This window comes from Rissa tridactyla, chromosome 6, assembly GCF_028500815.1.
Source record: "Rissa tridactyla isolate bRisTri1 chromosome 6, bRisTri1.patW.cur.20221130, whole genome shotgun sequence".
In the NCBI taxonomy this organism is placed as follows: domain Eukaryota; kingdom Metazoa; phylum Chordata; class Aves; order Charadriiformes; family Laridae; genus Rissa; species Rissa tridactyla.
This window is the reverse complement of record NC_071471.1, coordinates 67,437,566-67,455,480: the sequence shown is the minus strand read 5'-3', so window position 1 is coordinate 67,455,480 and position 17,915 is coordinate 67,437,566. Positions and strand designations below refer to the sequence as shown.

The 17,915-nt window shown below is 40.0% G+C and overlaps 1 protein-coding gene across 2 annotated transcripts in view; it reads right to left on the bottom strand.

Annotated features, from left to right (window-relative positions):
- Window positions 1-17,915, bottom strand: part of PLPP4 (phospholipid phosphatase 4) — a 60,844-nt gene that overhangs the window by 24,024 nt on the left and 18,905 nt on the right. Inside the window, exons 2-5 of one of the 2 annotated variants that reach the window (XM_054206257.1) lie at window positions 16,940-17,048; window positions 11,986-12,076; window positions 8,966-9,029; window positions 7,251-7,375 (exon numbers count right to left, since the gene is read on the bottom strand). In XM_054206257.1, the coding sequence (XP_054062232.1) occupies window positions 7,251-7,375; window positions 8,966-9,029; window positions 11,986-12,076; window positions 16,940-17,048 (389 nt within the window). The remainder of the gene's footprint in view (window positions 1-7,250; window positions 7,376-8,965; window positions 9,030-11,985; window positions 12,077-16,939; window positions 17,049-17,915) is intronic. The other variant, XM_054206256.1, reaches the window with a different exon arrangement.

The following is a 17,915-nucleotide window of genomic DNA, read 5'->3' as shown; positions in this document are numbered from 1 at the left end:
CTGTCTAGGAATTTTTACCTTTTTGGTTTTTTTGTAACCTAAACAACCTATATTACTAAACATTTAAAGCAAGTCTGTATTGCAGAGATGCTACTTTTTTATAAGAAAGCTTTAGGAGATAATCTATTCAGAAATAATTTACCTAGAAACTAAATCAGAATACGAAACTATGGGGTTTGCTGCTGTTGCCAAGTTGTATTTACATCAGAAAGGTCTATTGCTTGTTCAGCTGAGATATGAAATAGGTCCCTGGGGACACTCTTTGTACGGGATATAGTTCTGGACATTTCCTTAGCAGTTTGATATTAAGAAAATATATATTTTCTTACGACTACCCAATAAACAGTCAACAAACGTGAAAGAGAAGGCGGGTTAAGACCCGCCACCCTGAGATCACTATGGCACGCTGCCCTCAGCCCTCTCTGCAATCACAGTTCACAATGTTCATGACCAGACCCAGGAACACAAGACTGATCTGTGGCTGGATGCAGTACAGCGATATTTGACTGCCAGCTTGGTGGTCTCTAGTTCCTTTAATTTATTTATCTACTTACTGGTTACTTACTCTGGTAAGTAACATATGAATATAAGCAAACATTCGAGGTCAGATCTAATCAGGACCCAGTTTTGGCAACAGGTCAAGACTCACTCATTAAGCTATATTAACGTAAACACATAATACTTTCACAGCACTGTTTTGCTTGCTGTTGGAGGCCTATCCTCACTTACACAGACGAATTCTGGGTCAGACTCAGTTAAAATGCCACAGGTCAGACCTTTCTCCTTCTCTCCATACCCAAAACTTGGTATCATCAACTTGGGAAGATGATCTGGATTCATATTTTAAGCCAAAATCTTCAAAGCTAAAAGCTTAGGGAACTTAATTTCAGACAGAAATTGCACCAAGACTTGTATTTCTATGAATTTATGCTTCTGAAACATGCTTTCCCAGATAGCTGTTTTTCCTGTCTTTTGTAGTATCCCTCAGTTTCCACCTCTTCATTCCCTAAATCGCCTACTAGTCCTCCATCAACATACACACAGGGTATTCTCAATTCCTTCTCCACCTGCAGAAATTTACCTGCGGTCCTGGTAAATGGTGTTTTAAATCAATTACCAGTTAGCATAAAATTAGTCTAACAATATCCATTAAAGTAGATAGGTGTTCATTCTTGGTCAAAGACTCCTCCTATTCACTGCAAAACTGCAGCTTTTTCCACAAAGATCCTTCAAAGAATCTTACATAAAACTATTTTTTTGGCAGTAGTAATTAAATTCCTTGTAACTGGCAGTCCCTTTTGTAAAATAAATCAGAAAAAGTAAAACTCTATCGGATACTAAGGCTGGCCTTTCAAAGATTTCAGACCTAGGAAACAGAAATCTGCTTCAGTTCATTTGCTCCACTTCTAAAATGTCTAGAAATCCTGAAATTAATTTCCTTGCTTTGCATTATAGCGTGGCCTTACTGCAGTTTCAGAAGACTAGAGCATATATTATGATAGCATCTGTTTTATAGGGCATCTATTTGTCTTCAAACACTTGTTCTTCATAGCACGTTCCACAAGTGATACTATCCGACAGGAACCCCACATCTAAGCTTACTCTTCCACAGGCAACTTACCGCATAAACAGTTACAACACGCACTAATGATCGCTATCACTTGCCAGGAAACATCTAAACAGGCTTTAAAAGAGAATGTCAGTGATACTCTGACGGTCCTAAAGCACCATCTTGGTCCTTACATTAGCTGGCGGCCACCTCTCTTTGCACCAGTCCCCACCAGTAGTGTAAGAATCAAGGGAGACAGTAACTTCCCACCTACTGCTGCTTATTCCAGCACAACACGCGTCCCTCCCTCCTCCCCATCATCGTATCGAGTTCTACCACATAATTCTTTCAGAAATGATCAGATGCTTTCTAATGTTTTCAACACCCGGATAGTTCCACAAATTCCCAAAGAATTATCTCCCGAACTCCTTATTAGTGTACTTGATGAGAAAAACACGCAAGTGTGCTACCAATGATATACCTAAGTACAGAAAATGAAGTGAACATGACAGCAAAAAAAAAAAACAAATTATGCAGGAAATTATTGGAACACACACTAAATTGTAGTATTAAAATGTAGCTTAATAGAGGAGAATCATACTGACATGATGAATTCAGAGCAATCTGAAATGAGGCACCAAGCTCAGAAAAGAAATGTCCAATTAGGTGGCTCAAGATTAGATCAGAGAGAGGTATTTATCCTAGAGTGAACTCACAAACCGTATAATAGCCAGCCTAATTTTAAGCTGCAGGAAAACCCTGCTATGAAAAATGCTTAAAATTAATGTAAGAAAAGAACTTTTTTAATTTGTCAGGCATCATCTGTATATAGCAATGAACCGATGTACTGTAAGTGACACAAGAAGGCTTCTCCATCTTCAGCGTCTGTGAATCTATGTGTGGATCTGAAAGACAAAGTCTGTTTTCAGACTGAATTCTCTAAGATTTTGGCATACGTGGCTTCCAGGACAAATATCCCAAAAACAGATAGAGGATAGCAGATATTCCCAAACTTCATATGCAAACTCTGAACACGGTTTGCATATTAAGGGTTCAAGAGCTTAACAGAGCTCTAGTGTTCAAAACAGAGGGGGGAAAAAAAAAAACCAACTCAAAACACAATATTTGATAGAACTAGTTTATATTTGTGACCTTACCAGGACCATAAAGCGAAAAGAGAATTTGCTCCTTTAGTTGCACAATTCTTTCAATGAGCTATGGACATAGAGAAGCATTTTATTTTCACAGGCAGTAGCTTTAAATCGCCTAAAATAGTCAATGGATTACAGAGGCATGTAAATACTAAACATGGGAAACGGAGCTACGTATAAACCTGGGACTCAGGAACACCTCCGAGCTACTGGACCCAGGCAGGAATCTACTACTGGGTCCCTACTCCCAAATGTTGGTTCCCTCAAAAAAGATAGACTAGTAGTTCAACTGGAAGAGATAAAATACGCTCCAAACAGCCTAGAAGGTCTCCTTTGATCTAGTAGAACGTGCACTACTGGGTGAATTTCAATGGAGTCATTGAATGCTGGGTTGTGCTCGTGTAGATTCTAAACTCAAGCTGCTGTTATAAAAAGTTATCCAGAGAAGGAGTTACCTAACTCCTCCTTTCTTTCCTGTCTTTCCAGAAAAGGGCAACAAAAGACAGAGCTAGAAGACAGCAGCCTTGAATGAGTATGCCAACTCAAAGTTCATTTCCAGCAGCCTCTGCAGGTAGAGTTCTGCTCCTCGTTCACAGAAGGTAGTAACACCACCACTGTCTTCATGTGGGTCAACCTCCTCCTCTGATTTGGTACAAAATGCCTCCGTTTTTTCAGGCAGGTACAGTTTGCCTCTATTTGCAAGTCACTCTTTGCCTTTACAAAACAGCTTGTGCTCCGTAATTTTTTCTTATTTGTATCACATGCACTCCTTGGCACAGGGAGATGAAAGACATGGTAACTTCAGCCAAGAAAATCATCTGTGCTCTAATAAGGATAACACGGTCTCCTTCAGGGCACAAGTTGACTCTCAAAGTGGAAGACAGGTAGTTCACAACATTTTTATTGAGTACGCAAGGTCAGGTCAGGCCATCTGGAGGTGTCAGTACTGTCACTCTTGTTATACATCCCTGCTCGACATTCTTAGAGCACAACATTCACAGCACCACAGACCTTCTTGTTAAAGGCCTCATTTTGCATGGACGAGGTTTTAGATCCTGGTATAACGAAGCTTTTGATTTACAGCCTGTCCAAGGAATGCTCTAAGAAATACTGTTTTGAAGCTGAAAATGGCTCTTGACTGAAGCTTCTAACCTCTCTCTATGAGCTCCCTGGCAGCTTTTACTTCTGATCTATTTTCTTCATGTGCTCAAGTGAAGTAGAAAATGCCAAACTGTAGCGGGCTACTTGTAACTATCATTCCAAGAGAGGTACCATAGTTTATGTCAACTCTTATCCTCCCCACTCACGTTTCTGCAGCCATGAAAACAGAGAAAAAAAAAAAAAACACAAACAGTAACAGAAACAAAAAACCTTTTTCTGGTGCTGCCTCACAAATTCCACAACAAGCAGAGAAAGCATGACAGAAATCTGAAGAACAGAACTCCTTCATTTTACCTAGCAGCACTCTTATGCTGAAGGAAGAGAGAAAGGAGCCAAGAAAAAATCCTGGACTGACTATATGGAAGGAAAGTTACCTGCAATTACCTACCAGGAAGGACAGTTTTTAAAACTAAGACGAGAGAATAATTTTTCACAAGGAGTGGGAGGTAAAGGAGGTACAGTTCATAGATTACACAAAATACTGAAAATGTAAAACTACAGCAAAATTTCTGAACGTGAATTATTGTGTCTTCAACATCCTCATTGCTTCCTAGGTCCAGGAAGGCAGTACCATGTTGTGTTTCCCATCATATTTTTTGCTTTTCACTCTTCAGTCTAATGGGGGATGTAGTAACAGCAAGAAACTAAATTTATTATCTCAACTATAAACTGTTCTAGTTTATAGATCTAGCTGAAGAAGTCCCTGCTTACTGCAGGGGGGTTGGACTAGGTGAGCTTTAAAGGTCCCTTCCAACCCAACACATTCTATGATTCTATGCTTCTATTCTATTATTGATAAAATAATACTGACAATCCTGGTTACCTAAATAATTTTGCTACGCTGAAGGAGCAGAGGTTAGCATTTTAAGATTACCAAATTAAAATGGTTTCCTTCTCCATTATGGGACTAAAATACGTATGGATTTTAAGGCTTCAAAACACATGGTCTTGTCAGAGACTTGTATATTACAACATCAGGCTTCAAACAGCTCAGTGCTTCAAGCAGCTGCAGAATTGCCTCACTCCAGCATACACTTACCAACAGTTAAAAATAACTGCATATATATCTTTTCATTCTTACCACATTGCAATAAAAGGCTTTGTAGTGGGAAATATAGTCAACTCAGCCACATCCGTCAGTAAAGCAGAAAGCTGTTCTCGTAACTTTGATCTAAATACACCGGGCCGTCATTCTGCTCCACCTGAGTTCTGTGTGAGCTGCAGTAATGGAACTCGGTGCTTATAAAACCGATACCAGTCAAAAGTAAAGCCCCAGTATGCATTCTACGGTTGCCCCACTGGCACGGGGACAAAGCACTTTGCTGTGTGACAAGCAGCCTCGGTAAGAGAACCAGGATGCGTGCCAGGGCTAAGTAGAGCACGCTACACGTAGAGCGTTTCTACTCTGTGTAAAAACAAAACCACATCGGGTGTCTTCTACAACTCCCACTTTGTAGCCCTGGAGGAAACTGCTGCATTTTAATAAAGGACAGTGACCAACCGTAACACTTGCTGGGGGCTAACCTGTAAATTCTAGTGCATCAGCGTATACACGTACTTATTTTAACCCTGTGTTATGCACTGACGAAATACTTAACCAAGAGGATTGCAATTAAGTGTGACAACCACATCTGAAGATAGACCACAAATAGCAACAAATGCCATTTGTTCTAAACGGCATACGATAATATTCTGCTATTGTCTCTTTAATGTAATCAAAGTTTATAAACAAAATTTGAGGCAGCTAAATTGGTTTATTCTTTAGAAATATAAATTTTACAACATACCCGCAAACATCTCCTACTCCCTATCTGCTTCTGGGACTCAAACATGAAAAAGGGAGCAAAAGCAGCTCAGAATTTCATTCGTCTCATTACCAAACTTGTTTGCAATATATAATTCTGCACAATTAGACACTCTGAAATTATTACTTTAAAAGAAGATCCGAAAAACAAATTCCAGAGATATGACTTACTGGTACTCAACTGGCAGTTCTCAGAAACAGAAAAGCACAAGGCAACAAAAAATACACAAACACAAAACCAAACAAAAAAAGCTCACAGTAATCAAGTTATTTTACAGATGAAAGGAAGTTTTATTAGAAACCTGACATAAAACATGCTAGAAAGGAGGTCCTCAAGACAGTAAAAGGAACTGCTGTAAACATTTGAGTTAATACAACTAATTAAATCAGACGTACAAGTTTTCATAAAGCCACCTAAATGTCTGTCAGGATACAGCATTAGCTAGGAGCAACTGATCAAAACCATCAGCCCTAGATTGGGGACCACCTCAAAGCCAAATGAAGTGAGAAGTGTTTGTGCTGTCCTAGGAGCAGACAAGAAACCACAGAAACTCCAAACTGTGCCCAACTTACCTCCGTTTCCTGCCCCCTTGCTCCTCTAAAGAAGATGCTATTGGTACATCTGTTCCCCTATTACCTGGCACCGCTGTGCCATCATGCTGACAGAAAAGTCAGGACATTCCCCCTATTCTCTTGTGCTTGCCTGAGCTGGGAACAGAGCTACCATGTACTCCTGCCCGTGCCCAGGCAATGCAGGCTAGTGGCAGTAGACATCTGAACACGGAAATGCAAGAAACTCCTCAGAATAAAGGCCCACACAGACAACGACCCCTTCTTCAGCCACAGAAGGCAGTGGATACTGCCAAAAGAGCAAGACAACAGGGAATGGAAGAACCATCCTTCTACTGGCATATTACGATAGCTTCTAGTGCTATAAGGTCTTCTTCAACTTGACTTTGTACCCAGTTCATTAGTATGAACAGCACCCAAATGAAGCAGCATGATCCTTTCTACCCTTTCCACCTTCAATCATACAACCTCCCATGAAGAAAAGTACCTCAGTAATGGACGTGGAGTTTTGTTTTTTTAATTAAACCCTTAGAGATAAAAGCTGTTGAACTGTCTTTGTGACTTGAACTTGGGTTTAATAGATCTTGTACTGGAAAGATATTAACTGAATCTTGTCAGAACTATGCCTTTCAAACGTGCCCTGCCACATTTCATATTTCAATGGAATATAACAAAATAAACATTTACTGTAGACAAAGGCTGCATACAGAGGTCTGCATTAGGCAACAGGTACCCCCTCAGAGCCACACTGCTTTCTTTAACCTTCAGTAGTGCTTCACTCTACCGCTAGTCCTGCTATGGCTCTCGGTGAAGCCAGGTGGTTCTCAAGATAAGGAAGGGTCGCAGGCTCACAACTTTATTTCCAGAAGGAAACTTCTGTCAGTGGTGACCTAAGACAGCAGCACAAGACCCTCCAGCAAAAATCACGTTGATGATCTAACAAAAAAAAGAGCAATTCCAAAACATAGATAAGACAGCTTTTTACAGAAGAGGCACTGCATTTAAATGAACTTACAGGAAGAGTGGATACTCGGAAAGCTTTTTCTGCCTTCAGACACCAGATCTGGATCACCTGTGCAGTGCATTTCAGAGTTCATTACTCCATCTGGAAAGCAGCGGTAAAAGAAATCGGGACGCGGTCTACAAAAAACACCATGGATATTAAAAATACAAAAGCTGTAGTAACAAATAAACCTCAAAGCGATTATTACATTTACTGCTTATTACATACAGAGTTCATTCCCTCCTGCCTTAACACAGCAACTGAAATGCTTTGTTTTTCTTGAATAACCAATTCAAGGTCACTTTTTTTTGCAGGCAGGCTCTCTCAGGGAAGTTTCGAGCGCAGCATGGAAGCTGTCTCTGAAAAGGAACATGTAGGGCTACTCTTGCCTACAGCAACCCACCTTGCACAGCACTTCCAGGGACAGAGCAAAGTAGCGGAGCAACCCCAGAAAGTTGCACAAGTTTTGCTGAGAACCTCGCTGAGAACAGGACTACAGCTGAGGCTACAGGACTGGCACCAAAACAACCATCAAATTCTAACGCCAGCCTTGATGCTGACTCACTAACTGCACTGAGCAAACCTCCAAATTTCTTTCCACCCTGCTCTGAGCTGAATAATAGCGCGTAGGCTTGACTGGTGTCATACTGATCCTGAGCTAATAAACCACGTAAAGAAGCAAGGCGAACGACCACAGGTTCAGAGACAAGCTGACAGAGCAACTAGTTGGCTTGGCGTGCAGGCGAGATGAGCTCACGTCTGCCCGAAGAAGATGGTGCAGACATTCTTAATTATATTTCAAAGGCACTCTTAAAATAAAAGTGCCAAGTACCATTATTGTCAGGGCGTCAGTAGTTTAGCAGAGAGGGTTTCATCAGAAACCAAGCACAAATACAGCTTCCTCAAAACAGGTTACGTCGAACAAAAAACAGATCATTGGTCTCTATTAAATAGTGTATGAATTCAAGTCAAATATTTTTTTTCAGCTAAAATTATTCAAAATTCAAAAAATTATTCAAAATAATTCAAAATTATTCTAGCGGCAGGTGTCCCTGCCCAAAGCAGGGGGTTGGAACTCGATGATCTTTAAGTTCCCTTCCAACCTGAACCATTCTATGATTCTATGAAAATGCTTGATGAAGAGCCAAAAAAATACTTTAAAAAATTATTTTCCAGAGAGTTTTGTTTGTTTGTATTTTTCTGAGCCCTTCATTCAAATTTATGCTCCCCTAATAAACAGCCTACCTACGACTCCACCTATTGCTTAGCTCCAAGGTTTGTTCTGCCATGGCGTTACCTGGAAATACCACATTCAGAAATACGCTTCACACAAAACGCAGGCACTGGGTTATACAGAGACTCAACCGATTCCTATTTAATCAGACTAGTGGCACTGGCACCTAAACTCCCACATGCTGCGACTCTTCTGTGCTGCCAATTTAATGAACTGATTTCAGCTCACACCTTCCCTTTCAAACTCCGCGTTTGTCTGGATCCACCAACCGGTCAAACAAATAACAAAACACGGATTCCTACCGCAGCTGGATGTCACATAATGAAGTTGTACACCACCTGCACCAGGGAAAGGACAGCTTCCCAAGGGCCCGTTCCAATTCAACGTGCTTTGCAGCAGCAGCTATCTTTTTATTAAGTTGTATTGCATTTGGCAATCTGTCTTCATTTCTCTTACCAGTTAAAGCTATCATTTATAACATGACAAGACTTACCTTCCCACTATTAATTTAATAGTATTTGTGCAGACGCCATTCAGAGCTAGAGCCAAGGAAACAGCTACAAAACAGAATGAACAAACAGAACAATAATAACCTAAATACCAAGCTATAAATTGCAGCATTACAGCATTTGTTTTAGAGACTGAAACCTTTACTGGACTGAAAAATGAATGATCTTTGCAGCCTACTGTTTTTCTTCTTACCCAGACTAAGGACAGACCCCAGAGCATCATAATAATCACATTACTTGCTTTCTTCTGCTTTTACTCTTGAGAAATCTTATTTCCTTAGGCAAAGCCAGTTTTCCTATGATGCCGTTTGCACGGGCGTAAATCATCAGATGGGTCAAGTACTGTGTTTATCAGTTTTGCAATTTACTAGATGAAAATCTTACACTCTTTGGGTCAAGGAGAATTCTTGTATAGACCTATACCTAAGATAGGTATATACAGGCACATATGTGTGTGTGTCTTTGTATATGTACGTCTATGTATGACACAATTAAACAGTCCACTCTCAGACTAAAGAACTGCCTTTTGGCTGAAACTAGAATCAGATGATTTTTTCATTTTTTCTTTCAAAAGGATGTGGATGTTTTGACTAAAAATCTTGACATTTTCCCCTTACACTTGCTCCGCGGATTAACCAATTTTCCTAATAATATTGCAGTAATAAACAGGGACTGTCATGCTCGGTATGACTGAATGATCTTTTTTATTTGTAGTTGCATGCCGAGCCCCTAGACTTTCCGAAGAACCTCATCTAAAGCCTGTGGAGATCTCTGCCTTGATTTGCGTGGCACGCAGATCCAGTGCATACTCTCCTTTTAGATTAAAACTGATTGAATGTTGCAGTCCACACCGTAGCTCCCTGTTACAACACAAGAGCCACTGAATTTTATTTTCCGTCAGAAAAAAAAAAAAACCTAACAGGCAAATCTCTGACTTCCAGCAGAACAGGTACAGTAATACAACTTTTGATTATGACAGCTACACGAGCTATTTGCTCATTGGACTGCTGCCCCACATGCTGCACTTCAGCAGCACTCATCGTGTCTCCATAAAATCTTTGCCTGAGGATATTATAGATCATAAAAATGTGTGTGTTATAGGATCTATTTTTCTTTAAGTTAAAAAAAAATAAATGGAGGTCCTCCATCAAAGAAAAAACAAGGGTTTTCTCAGACTATAGCAATAGCTGCCAACAAAAATAAAGGAACAAGTCAATCCTAGAGACACTGATATTGTTCAAAAAAGTCTTCCACTTTCAGTAGCCATCTTCACTGTGACCACTCAATCCCAAATCTTCTCAATTGTTTTCTCTCAGTTATTTATGGCGATTGCACGGTGAACTGAAATTTTCCACAGTGTCAAATGCCTGTGACCAGCAATGTCACAGCACCACATTCTCCTTTTTAAGGAATGGGAAATGCAGAGATATCTGCTTTCTGAGCCATGTGGTAAACTTCACTCTTTTCACTGAGCTTTGTCGTGATTGCTCATTGCATACCTGACTGAACCAGGCTTTCACAATTTGGATTTCACAATCCAAATATCAAATAATAACAGTGTGAACGTAAGCTAATAAACAAATTGCATTTGCTTTCATTTTGTTCCCTCATACTGCCGACCAAAAGTCATATAATCTAGTCAGTAGAGAGATGGAGGCACTTCCAGGGTAGGGATTAAGGGCACCTACATTAGGAAGCTAACTACTCCTCACCCTAGATGCACTGAATCACCTTCGTTATATTAATTGTTATATGAGGGGCATAACATTTTCCCATCCTTTGATCTATTCTACGTGCGATTCCTAAAGAAATTCACCTTTTAGGGCACTTGCTATCATTCATTATGAACATACGAGAAAGCGTCACTCGGAACTGTAACTGTATGCATTTTATGAATCAAGAGGTATTTCTACTGAACGGGCGTGTCAGTAAAATATCACTACAAGACATTTCAGAACTTACTACAAATGACTGGCGGCAGCCAAAACAAAACTAGGATCTTTTCACACTTGTGTTTGAGCAACTGGAGAACAAGCTATAGGAACCCAGCCTTGCTAAAAAAAAATTTCAAAGGCAGATGCGTTTATCCAATCTAGCTGAGGCGAGGCTGAGTATTGGTTTGACCTTACAATCTAAGAGCCAATAAATTAAGGTGTAAATTAGCCAGTAAAACAGAATTTCAGAATTAGGAATATTTCAACCGTACTGCCAACAAAAACATTTGCAGTTCTTAGTGCTTCGAAGCATCCTCTGCCAGTCAAAGTGCTTCAGTCAGTTCTGGTCTCTGGCAATATCTATGTAAAAAGGATGTGGGCATATATCACTGAAAGATTTCAAAAGATAGGCGCAGCCAGAATTAGCTGGAACAGTTTAAGACTTTCCATCCCCATTGTCTATCTGCTCCCCTGCTCCAAATTGCTGCCTACAACTGTAATTAGACCTCACCCATGGCACGGCCACAGCTGTCCACAGCCCGGAATTAAGTGCACATCTAACTCCACCGGCAGTTTAAAACGCAACATCAGATTGTTATTAGAAAAGCTGAGCCCCGAGCACAGATTTTGCAATGGGGAAGAGTAAACTCCAGGCGAAGGTCAGAGAAAACAATGAGAGGAGTAATTTCCTACACTAAGCAGCCGAGTCTCACAGGACTTTCCAGTCAAACCCTTAATTGAGAATAGCTGCAAGTATAAATAAGAGGTAAGAAATAGACTGGCTGTGACAGAAAAATATACATCTGAACAGTCTCTCAGATGGCCTTGTCTTTGTTGATCGAATTCTGGCCCTTGCTAGCTAGACTGTGGAATCAAGGCACAGAATTTGTACATTTAGAAACATACATAAAAACAAAGGCTTTTATGAGATGGCTCGCAACTCTAACCGCCCTGAAAACCACTGCAATAGGCTGAATGGAGACGGGTTTTCTTCAAGGCTTAGACTGCAATTGGAATCAATCTCTGAGAGCTATCACACATTTTCCATCCTGAAGTATGACATACGTTACCTAAGAAAGCCTCTTTAATTTCAGTCTTGTCTGTTCGCCGGATTATTTTCACCACAAAAATGACTGCTAGTGGCGTGAGGAACGAAATTGCCTGTAAGAGATAACAAATACCATGTGTGAGAGCATCAATTCCTTTTCAGCCCAACTGATTAATAATTAGTTCCAGTTAGCTCCATTTAAACTGGAAGGCTGAATGATCTTTATCAAACTCCTGACCTTAAGCAAAGTGGGATGATTTGTCTTTGCAACTACAGGGCAACGAATACATTGAAATGGTAATACAACTGTGGGTTATAATTGATTTGTAACTGCCTAGAGTTGCATTTAAAATGTCAGCTTCATAAATGAAAAGGCAACAGTCTATAAATTCCACAGAATTCATGCACTGATCCAGACAGATCCCATAGATTTTTTCCACCCTGAGCATGGTTCGGAAGGCAGCCCATTCAGGCTGCGCTCTCAGTAAGACCCCATTCATCGTAACAGCCTCCAGCACTGACTGCCTGACAGTTTAAAATGCTCTTTATTTTACTTTTTGTTTTCTTTTTAACTGTCGTTCTTGAAGTCATCGAGAAGAACATGTCTTTATGATTCCTTCATTTACAAGCGTTTGGCTGTGGAGCCCACTGCTTGATTTTGTTCAAAACCAGAAAAAACAACATCTACAATTTTGTCACTGGTTACGCAGGACCATATTCTTTTATGGTCAGCGCTTGTAGGACAGGATTCCTCCCACAAGCAACCTGAAACGTCATCTGCACCTGAACACACACTCTTGATTTACACAAACAGCATCTCCATTATCGTAGAGCTATTTGGACTACGGCTGATGATTCACTGTAAATGTGTCAGTTATCCCACTAGCATCCTACTTACTGCACAGGGCTACGGAGATGATGAGGGGACTGCAACACCTCTCTTACGAAGAAAGGCTGAGGGATTTGGGTCTTTTCCGTCTGGAAAAAAGACGGCTGAGGGGGGATCTTATCAACGCTTATAAATACTGAAAGGGTGGGTGTCAGGAGGATGGGGCCAGGCTCTTTTCAGCGGTGCCCAGGGACAGGACAAGAGGTAAGGGGCACAAACTTGAGCATAGGAAGTTCCACCTCAACATGAGGAGGAACTTCTTTGCTTTGAGGGTGGCAGAGCCCTGGCACAGGCTGCCCAGAGAGGTGGGGGAGTCTCCGTCCCTGGAGACATTCCAAACCCGCCTGGACGCGTTCCTGTGCCACCTGCTCTGGGTGACCCTGCTCTGGCAGGGGGTTGGACTGGATGATCTCCAGAGGTCCCTTCCAACCCCTGCCATTCTGTGAATCTGTGACTGCAGTCCGTCCTCCCAGACTTGTCTTTCTCCACAGAGACATATCAGTTTCTCCCAAGCCCAATACCAGGGAGTTTATCATTAGTAACTTGCCATGGAAAATATGATTTTATCCCAACTGGTCCTTCCATCACCCTTTCTGTCTCAGACCTTCAATTGTAGAGGTAAAAGTCAACTTGTAGGCAAGGGAGTCCACTTATGCTTCTTGCTGGTTCCGGTCTACGGTAACCAATTCCTTCCTAGAATCTACAAAGCTCCCCACAACCACGTGTGTTCAAAAACAAATCAATGTTTTTCAAAAGTATTTATTCTCTTGAAGAAAAGTGAAAACGACTGGTTTTTGGTTTTTTGTTTTTTGTTTTTTTTTTTTTAAAACAGGGTGAAAATTAAGCTGTATATGGCACAAGGGGTGCCAGCGCTTATTAAAGATCATGATACCTTTACTGAGACTGAACAGTGCCTTATTTCTTAATCAGCTCCACTGAAATAAAAAAAAAAAAAAAACACCAACAAAAAAACCCCAGAGACGGGACAGACATGTCGTGACAAAAAAAGTGTGACTGTCTTCTTTTTATAATACAGATTAATGCCAGTCCCCGTTTTATGCTTTTAGAATACCCGAGTAGGAAACAACATGAAAATGCACTGTATGTGTTATTTCAGTAGCGCATGTTGGACCAGATTCCCCTCACCTGCATTTGCAAAATATTATCTAACTCAGTGAGTCATGCAGATTAAAAACACAGTCTGGAATCTGCTCCCCTTGTTTACTTTTAGAAAGGCAGGCACCAGGTTTTGTGCAAAAAGATGCACCATTCCCACTTAAAACTCCCCCCTGTCTACAGCGGGTGAGATTCCAGTTAGGATGCCAGTGCCATGCTCCTGCTCCAGAAACGTTATCTATCCTCAGCAATAGTTTAATTTCTGTTTTCAGAGACGGAGAGTGAAATTAAAAAAAAAAAAAAAAAATGGTTAAAGCAAAACCTAAAATTATTAGTTTCATTGTAAAAAGTAAGGATTGCCACCAGAAAAGCAGAACGGTATCTGCATTCCATTGTTGAAGAACATGTAGAAATACAGCCAGGCTGACAGGCTTATAGTGATGGTTTGATGGAGTCAGAAATCTTTTGGACAAGCAGGAACAGCAGAAAATATCAATAAAGAATAGAATTCAAGTGTCAGCTTGTTCCATGCCACTTCACAATCAATCTTTAGAAATCTGGTAAAACTGCAGATTTCCTCATATTCTGCAAGCATATGGATTTTTGAGAGACATGAAGCACTATTCGTGTTTGCAGTACATTGCTGTTCCTTACACAAAAGCATTAACTGGAAGGTGTTCTTTATTCTGCAGCAAAATGCACACATAAAGAAAGTTTGGCTCGCTAAAGGCTGCTTTTTCTTTATTTTGCAAAAAGATTCTGTATGGCTCATATCCAGAACAGATTTTGCAACAGCCTAATGAGCAATATTCTCCTCTGATGCATCTCGGTGATGTTTTCTTTTCCAGCAGTGAAATATTCCAACATTGCCTTGCTTTTGTGAAACATGGACAAAATCTCTCTCATCCATTATTCATCCTGGCAAGCCAGAGATGTACTAAAGATATAGGGACTCCCACATATTTCCATGCCTTCAAAAGAAGTTGACAGTACCTTACACTTTGCAAGATGAGGAATATCTACTGATAGAGACACAAGGAGGCTCAGGCCTTTCTGGTCCTTGTGGCCTGCTTGCTGTCCGTGCAGAGGTCAGCTTTGCCTAATTTGGATCTCGATTTGGAGTATTCACAACATTTCTCTTGAATTCAAAGCTCTCAGTATATAAAATAATCCAGCAGTTCATAAAGTCTCAGAGATCGCTTTCTGGTCAGCCGTAGCCATATGTATCAGTCTCAGCATACGACACTAGCGGGCAAGAAATTCTTTTATATATTATGAAAGCTTGTGATCAATGCTAGAGTTGGATTTTTCTTCTTTTTAATAAATGAAATAAGAAAAAAGCATTTAGAAATTATCTGTGTTTCTTAATTTAAGAAGCTGTTCACGGAGTTACTGAGTTGTCAATGGTCTGAGCCAAGAAGAGAACACAGATGATACAAACGTCACTGACTCGGAGCTGCCTGAAGTTCCACCTGCCATGAAGTACACCAAAAGCCGGCCCTGTGGGAAGCGGTTAACAGGGAAATGCACTACACACATCCCCGAATTGTGCTTCCCAGCGGGTACTGCCTTAGACAACAGAGGAAGGACTAATGATTATCCCAAACGGTTTCAGAAGTAGTTTCACCGCTGCAGCAAAGCCCCGTACAATGATTCACTACTGGTCCTGGAACTCTTCTGTAATAAACACAGATCAGATAAAGCATGTAGCAAGGTAATGCTCAGCATAAGGAAAACTGGAAGAATTAAACTCAGGGTCTTTCCTAGCACAACAGTTTAATGTTCAGGTTTGTGGGTTATCTTGTTTTTACACAGCTGTCTTCCATTTCAGGAAAATCATATATTTTCACTCATCCAGGCTGAAAAAGTACTTAATAGAGCTTCTTAATGTAATACAAACAATACATTGTTGAATTTAAAACCAAGCCTTCAGCCTCTGTCTTAGAAGGCTGGGATATATTGTCACCTTACAGATAGGAAGCATCTTCAAGTTGTTCCTTACTTAATTAAAAAGTTTCCATAACCAAAGGCCTGAGCCTTTAAAAAAACCACCAAAAACGAACACTGAAGACAAATGACATAGCTGATTTGCACTTACTCTGAATTCAAGTCTTAATCTGGAAAAGTTAAAATCCTGGCTTCGTGGAAGACGCAGGAAAAGTTGCTTTGACACAAGGGTACCAGGGTTTGACCTCACCTGCCATGCCCACTCCTGCAGAATCTCCACTTTGACTGATGAAGCTTTTGCAAGGACTGACCTGCTTGTTTTAATAGCCTGAACTATACCCATAATTTCTTATCATTTCTGTAGTAGTCTATCATGCTCCATTCTTATAGTTATATATGTAGATTATTACAATTGTTAAGTAGTGAAAGTTATCAAAACCATGCAGTTTTGACAACCCAACAAACCATCAAAATCTGACAGCCAGTCTGCGTGTCAACGTGAGCTGTACTGGGAAGAGCCAGAAGAACGGTGACAGCAGAGCAGCTCTAGGATATATTTAGTATGCTTGTTGGCAGAAGATAAACAAAGATTTTTGTCTACATGAGGGGAAAAAAAAAATATTTGGAGGCAAATATCTCAGTGTGTAACAAGCCTAAAGCAAATAGGATTTAAAAATTTAAGCACTTAACCTAATAAGAGCATGGCAAGGTTTCGTTAGGTCACCCCGCCAGCTAATTAAAAAGCTTCTCTAATCATTTCTCTAGCAACCCTCTACATTAACACTAGCTTAAATCTTAAACTGTAAAATCAACATTGATAAATTCCGTCACCAGGTAATGCTGCTTTTTAGAAACTCCCCATGATTTCCTACGTTTTGCCATTTTGGACATCCCTGGTTCGGAAAACAATTGTCATTAGAACAAAAGGAACATTCTATACTCCTGAAAGTTTTCCTACTGCTCATCAAATGTAAGTGTACTTTGTTTACAGCCGTCAAATGACCAACAAACCTTTAGTACTTACAAACATAAGACGTGTAGGTATGTTGTCTGATTGCACCAAAGGATTTTTATACAGCCAGATCTCTTCTGGCTGGATAACCCGCTGGAATGGATCCAAAAACTCTGTAAAACTGAAAATAACAATATATATATATACACATTTTTTTTTTTTTTTTTTTTTTTTTTTTTTTTTTTTTTTACACAATTTGAAATTATGACCAAAAAACCTAGAAGAGTCCTGCTGATTTAAAACTTCCCCCAACGTGAATTATGGTAGAGCATGCATGAATTATCCTTAATACATCGCTATCCTCCCTCACTGCTTTTTAGTAATGCAACCTTCATAAAATATATGCTTAGGAAAATGATTTTTTTAAAAGCCTATATTCTACAACTTTATAAACGTTCCATAAACTTTACTGTGGAGAATAAATTGCCATTTTATTTTTGTGGGAAAAGTGTGCAAAGAATATTGCAGAATTAGAAAAGTCACAGGTAGCGGATGTTTTACACTGAAGAAATTATATACCAGGTATCGAATACAAAATGTGTCTTTCAAATGTCAAGATCCAGACTTTGAAGTTGTATTTGCAGGATCGCAAAGCAGGGAGAAAGCAGCAGCCCAGGCAACTCCTTCTACTTATAGAACAGATAACTTTAGAGAATATCTCCAAGAGAGACTTACTCCTAAACTAGGATGGGCTCATAGAAACACATTTTTTTCTTTTTTTCAGGTTCTCAGTGTTTTGATACAGCTGTCAAACTTAATAATCTAGCTCTACCCGAAATGTCTCATTCTGTTTTAATTTCATTCTCGTGTCATTTAGCTCTCTTAAAAAAAAACAAATAAACAAAAAAACCCCATAGTTTGTAATTATATATAAGAGCATCAAAATAAAATGTTGAGGTTACCTTGTTACATAGAAATTAAATTATTTGTGTGGGTAACTTTTGTCCAGCACTAAAAGAGGAAGCAGGAATTGTGATCTTTGACTGTA